At 45.1% G+C, this 8,185-nt stretch overlaps 1 protein-coding gene across 2 annotated transcripts in view; it reads left to right on the top strand.

The window, feature by feature from the left end:
* Nucleotides 1–934: 934 nt before the first annotated feature.
* Nucleotides 935–8,185, top strand: part of PRICKLE1 (prickle planar cell polarity protein 1) — a 73,975-nt gene continuing 66,724 nt past the window's right edge. The window contains exon 1 of one of the 2 annotated variants that reach the window (XM_064507942.1): nucleotides 935–1,292. In XM_064507942.1, coding sequence (XP_064364012.1) covers nucleotides 1,008–1,292 — 285 coding nt within the window. In that variant the 5' untranslated portion in view covers nucleotides 935–1,007. The remainder of the gene's footprint in view (nucleotides 1,293–8,185) is intronic. The other variant, XM_064507947.1, reaches the window with a different exon arrangement.

Genomic DNA, 8,185 nt, shown 5'->3' with positions numbered 1-8,185 from the left:
ATAATGTTAAGTAAAACATTTTCATTGATATTCATCTTTTTCTTTAATTAAAATGTTTTTCATATAGGATTTTAATATTGCGAGACCATTCTTTTGCGGTATCATTAACTCATGAACCAGCAGCTCGATCTTTATTGCTTAAACTGCATGAGGTGAGAAGAGCTGCCACTGTGAATTTCAATGGTTTAAACAGATACCAGAAGCACTAACAATATCAGGGATGAGATTTAAATGCACGCCCAGTTACTTAAGTATCCCTTTAATGAATACGACATTGCTTTTGTATTTTCTTTATGTTAATGCCGGGGTGCTGTGCTTTGGCAGTGCCCACCCCGCAAGGTTTCCGGAGCTTTTTTGAGGCCTGGCAGCTGCCACCTCGCCGCAGCCACGAGGGCGAGGGCGGCCGCCCCCCACACCTCCTTCCTCCCCGAGCAGCGCCCCAGGCCGAGCCAGACGCGTATCTCTGTCCCATTAACACAAACAGGGCCCACACCCAGAGCAGGCTCCGTCGCCCATCTCTGCACAGATCAGTGGAAAAAGTTTTTAATTAACTCTCCCTCTCCGCTCCCTCAGCAGGAGCTGGAGGCAAGGAGCAGAGTAATTGGCTTCAGAGCTCTGTTTGATCACGGGAAATTGAAAGAGGGAGGTTCCCTCTTCCTCTTCCTGGTCTCCAACCTTTCTGCATCGTTAAAAAAGCCTCAGAACGAGGGGCGACGGGTGCTCGCGGGACTTTTGCCCTGCCTCGGTGAACTTCAGACGCCGGGCAGCGCCCCTCCCGCTCGCCCGCCGGGCCCCCTCGCGCCGCCGCCCGCCCCTCCCAACCGTCGCCCAACCGCCGCGGCGCGCGGCGCCCACCGCCCACCGCCCACGCCCCGCCCCTGCGCCAGCTGCCCCGCCCCTGCCCCAGCTGCTCCGCCCCGCCGGGTTTTGCGAGCTGCCGGCAGCCCCAGCCCGCCGGCGATTGGCGAGTGCGGCCGGCGGCAGCCAATGGGCGCCGCGGAACCCGCATGTCGCTGTCCCGGGCTCGGAGCGCCGGACTCCCATTAGGGAGGGGAGCGGGCGCAAGGCTCGGCCACTCGCGGGCGGGCGCGCTGGGCGACGGAGGCTGCCTGCTGGGCGGGCGGGCGGGCGGCGGCTGGGCGGCGGGTCGCCTCCGCGGCGATGAGCGTCGCCGGCCCGCGCTGAGTCCTGCGGGGAGCGCGGCGCGGGGCCGGGGATACCTGCCTCGCGGGCTGTCACCGCCGCCCCCGCGCTGGGAGTACGTCGCCGCGGCTCACCCTGCTGCGGGGAGGGTAAGTGGCGGCTCCGCTCTCCGCCCCTGGGGGGCATCTGCGAGGCTGGCGGCGGCGCTGGCCCCGCGCGCGCGGGGATCAACCGCTGGCGGCGCCGGGGCGGGCGCCCCGCGGGGCGTTAAGGCGCCGGGACGCGGGCGGGGAGCGGCCGGACCTGGGGCGCCGAGCCGCTGGGTCTGGCGACGCCCGGTGCGCGGGCTCAGCCGCCCGGAGGCAGCTGGTTCCGTCCGCGGAGCCTCCGCGCCGCCGCCGCCCCCGGCGGGGTGTCAGTGCTCGGGCCCCTGCGAGGCGGCTGCGCCCGGTGTCGGGGCGGGGGTGGCCCGGCGTCGCCATCCCTCGCGGTGCGGGTTGCTCCCAGGCTGCGTCGTGTGAGCGCGGCTGCGGGGTGCCGTGCCGTGACAGCCGGGGAGGGGCGGCCGAAACGCGGCACTGACACAGCCCAAGTATCTCTTCTCCTTTCTCTCTCCTCAATTCAGAGAGGCCTGGAAGGGCGATGAATATTCAGCCTCTTCTCGAACAATATTTGTCCCCACCGGGGGGCTTCAGACTTCAGCAGCCACCATTTATCTTGGTGGCGGGCCGAGTCCAGCCCGCCCGCGTTGCGGGCCGGGCCGCGGGTCTGGCCTGGGACGGGGGGGATCTGCCCGTGCGCCCCGAGGGCGGCTGGGGAAAGCCAAATAAAGCGCCCCCCCAGCACCGCCGCTCCTAAATGCGTCAGCCGGAGAGCCAGGAAACACGGTGGGGGATGTTCTACAAGCTGCCTGAGAAATGTTTATACAGAGGATTTAAAAGTTAACAATGCATATTCCCTGCATGTTAAAGCCTAAAAGGTGTCAAAAATAAATGGCTAGCGTTACTGCTAGGAAAGTTCGCTGTTGTTGTTATTTAGCTGGTAAATGTGATCCTTGGGTTAAACTGCCTGTTTTGCTATGGCGAGCTCAGAGTGACTGTTGAGATTTTCTAGCAGAACGTTCTTTCCCCCCTTCACTTCTGGTTAACTAGTGGAGGAAATATTGTTATTTGTATTATGTCTTTACAGCGCAGATGTATTGTACTGGCCAGATTTTCATCCCAAAATGTCACTGAGCCAATAGTCGTCAGAGCAGGTCTGGAAAGGGAATGAAGGGTAGAGGAAAGAAGGAAAGCAGTTGCTCTTGTGCAGTGACAGATTCTCATTTCTCACAGCAGAACCTGGTTCAGTTCTTGACAACAAAATGGTTAATTGCGTCCTGTAAACCAAGGTCCATGAAACCGCTCTCTTTCTGTATAACAAAAGGTTCTGTAATGAGTAAGCCCAGATCGGTCATATAAAAATTTTAACATAAACTGGACAAGGTGTGTATGTGGGGGACCTTACAGGGTTAATAGCTAAACTATTAAGATTGGAGTCAGATGTGAGTAAAAGCAACAGGAGTCTGTTTTTTCCTAATATCCTGTAGTATGATAACTCTGAAGAAGGTAATTGTTTTTTAAAAAAATCTTGTTTCAATTTAAGTTTTTTTTAAGCAAGAAGAACCTTACATAAACATCAGAATCCTTTTCTTGTTTAGAAAGGCAAGAAATGGCTAGAAAATGTCATCTGAACTTAAAGCAAAAGGCTACAAACTATGCATGGATTTTCATGCACATGTGCAAGAATGTTTTTAATCTCATTCTCGACTAGTTTATTCTACATTTTAGGGACACTAAAACATGTAACTTAGGCTTTTGGAAAAACAGCTTCTATCCTCTCCCCCCCCCCCCCCCCCCCCAGCAAACTAGTTCATTATAACATTTAATAAGACATTTAGAGTAGTTGAGTAGAAATAGCAAGTGTCTTCCAAAGAAGGAGAAATTGGAGGGAGGGAAGCCAGGTTTTACTTACATATATAATAAGTTGGGAATGTAAATCTGTATGTAAGCGGGAGATCTGAAGAATGACTTGGCATGCTAATGACCTGGCTTTTCAGAACTTTGAGTTTGGTCTGTCTCCCCCTATGGTTACAATAAGAGATTAAATGAATTTGGCATATTTAATTAATTAGCATATGAAAATCAGATGGCTTTTACTTTGTCATTGTTTTCCTGTGAAACTTTTCTATGCTAATTGCTGTCTACATTTTATGGAATAATTTGAATGGAATTGATTCGTATTTTATCTTTGCAGATTGCTTTGACCCTTTGTAATGTTCCAGTCTTTGTATCCTAGTCTAAAAGTCCTTCTTTGTAATATGGATCTTGCATAATGTACTGTCAATGGTTGCTCTACAGAACTTCTAACAAAGCAGATTAAGAGCTGCACTTACATTTAAAGGCTCTGTTTGCTTGGATACTATGTCTTGTGCATTCCAGAGTTAATTATATGTGCAGTGGTGGAGTCCATTTAAAACAAACAAACAAGCTGTGTTTTGTTTCTGTTTTTCACCACTAGGTTGTCCTAAGTAAAAAGATCATTACTGTTGTCTATAGGGTTATAAAAGAACATACTCTGTAACAGTTGTGTTTTATTTTTATAACAAGAAGATCTCTTTGTAAGGATTTCTGAGAGGATTGTTTGATGGTATGGTATTGCATTAAGAATACTTGATTGAGATGGATGCGTAATGACCACGTGGCTTATATCAATCTTCAGTTACCCTCCTGTATTAAGGATTAAACTTCAGTTTGGCCAACACTGTTTTCTGTTTATACTGTTTTTAAACAGAGGTAAGCTTGAGGTTAGCTCTGTTCATTAGTATATGCTCATTGTAAGCAATATGTACTTAGGTCCTGCTCCTGGAAATGTTTATAGAAATGAGTAGCTTTTACTTGTATGCTTAAATTGTTTGTATTAGGAGTTGCATAATGGGAAGAACCAGCTTGGAAAGATACAACACTGCAAACCCTCCTCTTTCCCCCTCCCACCTTATGGCTGCAGAATGACGGGAAGAAACATGTTTTACAAGTTATAGCACACTGAAGTCATGACACTTCTGGCAGAAGTACCCAGATAGACTATCAGATCACTTCAGTTTGCCAAAACGACATTGTTTTTACAGAAACAATTCTTTAGCTGATAGTTCATCATCAAAGGACATTTCCAGTTATTGAAGAAAATTTCTCAGTGTTCTGCAATAATTCTTCCCATGTCTCTCTATTTTGTTTATATTGTGCATGAAGTGCATTATACTTTAGTTTCCGAGAGAAATGGAATAAGCAAATGACTACTCAGCGTGAACCGACGATACTTCTCAAGCCTGTTTTTGTGCAAAGAGGTTCTTGTTTAAATCTGCAGGATGAGTGAAGTGCCCAGAGACAAGAAGTATGAGCCAATAAAAATATTTTTAATATTTTAAAAATATCTTTAAATGACAGCTTCTAACTCGTTTACCTTTTCTTGGATCTATGCCTACAACGCCAACTTCTTAAGTTCTCAGATGTAACCATAAGACTGCTTTTCAAGATCATTTTGAACCTATCAAGCTGAGAGTGTTTTTTTCTAGCTAGTAAGCTTGTGGTAGACAATCTCTCAGACAGGCCTTTCATTTCCAGTGGATTACACATCAACAAAAGCTGGAACTGTGTTGTTTCAGTTGTTCTGTACTGAAGTCATGTACTCCTGTCTAAGATTTGTGTTTGAAACATTGATTTATAGCACCCAATAGTTCTTGCTGTTCTGCTTTATATGCCTCTCTCCTTCATTTTCCTTTTCTTCCCCCACCCTTGCTTTCTAATTCTACAGTTGGCATAAGCTGATTAAAAATATTATAGATATAAACCTACAAGCACACTCCATGCATAACAACTTTATTCAGCTGCCCTTCTTTTATCTGAGCATAGATCCCACAGCTTGCAATTACAGTCTTTGACTTTAGTAACAATTCTGATTTTTGAAATGTTTCCAGTTACACACAATATTGGCTTCACGGAGCAGCGGCATGCCAAAAAAGCATTTTCAAATGCCTTCCAAATACTGAAATATGATTGCTTTGCTTTTATTTGAAATAAATTTTGTTTCCTGTGATGTTTTTATAACTACCTTTCAGCTTTGTTGCCTTCTAATCTTGCATCAAGTATCCCCAATCTTAGTATTATATGATCTTAGAATTAAATTTCTGTGTCTGCAACATGCCAAATCTGTGTCTAATCTTTGTGTCAACGTAGTATGAACAGCTACAGCTCTGACTTCTCACTGATCACTGATTTGTGTAATTGCAACCAGCATGATTAAAAATCATCACATGTCAATATCATGGCACACAGTAAAAGTCAGGTTTTTTTCTCAAAGCAAGGTGATACTAGTCATTTACATTTATTTTAAAGGCGATCTACATTGTTCAAACATCTTTATTTCTGAAGGTGTTTGAAGGATCTTCTAAAAAAAAAAAAAGCTCTGTACAAATATAGCGACATAGGCTTCACATAGTGCTGCATGGTAGAGTTCTTGCATGTCGTGCCATAGGAGCTGTCTTCTACCTCACTATTCTTTTGTAAGTGACTGAAATGAAAAAGTTGTGAAATGAAAGAGCTGTGAAATTGAGTCCTTAAATGTATCTTCTGTGACAGGGCTATTAGAATACATGAGATGTGTGTTCTGAGGAGCTGTATAGCAGTGTTCCTCAGTGGAGCAATATAAGCTTTCCTTGACACAAGCACTGGTTCTTCAGCTGTATCCATCTTACCCTCATACAGTCTTTTCTTCAGCTTTATCCATCTTACCCTCATACAGTCTTTTCATGAATGAAGTCCTTCTGTGAAAGAGATGGTGCTAGCTCAGCAAGAGGCTGTGCCTAGCCACACAGTCACTCTTGCTCAACCAGCTGAGCACATTGGCTAGTCAGACACTGCCCTCACCCATGGCCCATTCCTGTAGCAATACAGATGCATAGTAACCATGATACAAATTGAAAGCCACCTTAAAACTTTCAAGTATGAATCAACTTGTCTGACTGCAGTGAAAGCTGACTTGTCAGATATGTTAAAAATTAGTGCATTACATCAAAGGTGGTTTCTAAAGATGTCTCGTTGTGCTCAAGTGTTAATCACCCAGAAGTTCAAAAGTGTGTGTGTGTGTGTGTGTGTATATATATGTATATAAAACACCTATGTGCAGGCATATGATTAATATATTTTTACTTTTATTTTAACCTACATCCAGAAAAGTGTTATCTTCTCAGGATTCAGTATTTTCTTAGAAAAATACAAGCTTCAGATGCTGAGATGACTAGTCAAAATGTGATATTAATATACTTTAAAATGAATTTTATGAAAGTGAAATGTCTGAACCAAGCATATTTGCGTCTATATATACAAACTGCCAAATGAATGATGTTGGGTCTAGAACCTCACTGGTGAATTGCAGATGTCTTTTGTAAAAGTATACATATGGTTTTCTGAGAGCTTTGGACTGTTTTCTCATGCTTTCCTCATCAGGAAGATCATAGGGATAACTTCATCATGAGATTCTTCTGTCTTGTTTGCAAAGCATGGTGGATCTATGTGATAAATACTGAATTCCCCTTATCCTCGGACTGAAATGAGTTAGTTCTGTGCATATGGAGGAAGGGAAGATGATATACAAAGGATATGTTTATGTTTAACAAAATTTATTGTATAAAGCGAGCGCAAAGGAACTTACAAGCCAAAGCAGATTGGCAGGCCAGTAGCCAACAAATGTCTTTGAGCACTGCCAAACATTTAGAAAGTAGACTGGGCTCTCCTCTGTGTTGAGGTGCTGGAAATGTACTTACTTCCAGCCTTATCAGGACGTTGCCCAGCTTTGTTCTGCCTTCTCAGCAACTCAGGATTGGTTTGGGTTTCGGCAGGTAGCTGTTATGAAGTACCATTAGCTTATGAGAGAAATGTGACCTGCCTGAAAAAGCAAGCAGTCATGTCACTGCAGGTCTCCTCTGAAGCCTGATCCCAGAGTGCTGGTCACCTCTGAGGTGTTAACTGGCCTGTAAAAGGTCTGGAGAAGGGAGGCGTGTTTGAGGGTGAAGCTGGAGAGCTTGCATTTGCTTGAGGAGGGTGTTAGTATGGTAAGAGTGAGCTCCAGTTATTGTTGCATATAAACATGGGCTGCCAAAGAGCTGTGCGAGTGTCTGCTTCAACTCTCTGTCAGGAAAACCATGCTGTTAGCCAGGCGTAGTCCTGAGAGGCACTTGCCATGAAGGACATGCTGCTGGGTAGGTTAATGAGCTGAAAAATAGTCTATTTAGCTATTTGTAAATCTGGGGAATGCTGAGCCTCACCCCTGACCTTCCATACAGTCAATCTGCTTGGACGATCTTTGGGGGATTTTCAGGTGATATGAAACTGTAGTTCCGTAGTTCAGGATAATAGCCAATTTCTTTCTTAACGTATGACTTTCTTGTTATGTAAAATTGTGATTGCTTGCAAGACCAGCTCTTATGTTTTTTAGAGTAACTGCAAATATATTGAACTTGAGCAAAGCAGGTATTTGACTGAAATGAAGTGACCACAATAACAAGCAGGTATCTGTTTCATTGCTGCGTATTTATTGCTTTTCAGATTTCTGTATGTAATCTCTGATACTCAAGAGCTCACTCTAGTTCTGAATCTGTCCCTTTTTAGGCTGTAATTTTGGTGGGTTTGTTTTTAATGTCTCCATGTCTTTCTCATATTGGGAACCCCACTCTTTGTATTACTGTTGCTGTTCATAAGCCTTCTTGAGCTGTTTGATGCTAAGCATGTCATATTATCCTGGAGCTGACGTTTGGATGATGCTGTCACAAGGCAGCAGTATGATGGGAATTCTTAGCCTGTGGTGTACTGGATAGGCTTATTTTTGGAACCAAGGTGATATCGGGCTGCTGTTCGCTTAAGGATGTTTTTACCTTGGTACGTAGTCAGTGTTCAGCATCTAAATACTGACCTGGAAACATTTCAAGTTAGATATTCAAGAGCATATATGT

The sequence above is a fragment of the Dromaius novaehollandiae genome, chromosome 1 (genome assembly GCF_036370855.1).
Source record: "Dromaius novaehollandiae isolate bDroNov1 chromosome 1, bDroNov1.hap1, whole genome shotgun sequence".
NCBI lineage: Eukaryota > Metazoa > Chordata > Aves > Casuariiformes > Dromaiidae > Dromaius > Dromaius novaehollandiae.
The sequence above is the reverse complement of the archived record's forward strand: the minus strand, read 5'-3'. Positions and strand labels throughout refer to the sequence as shown.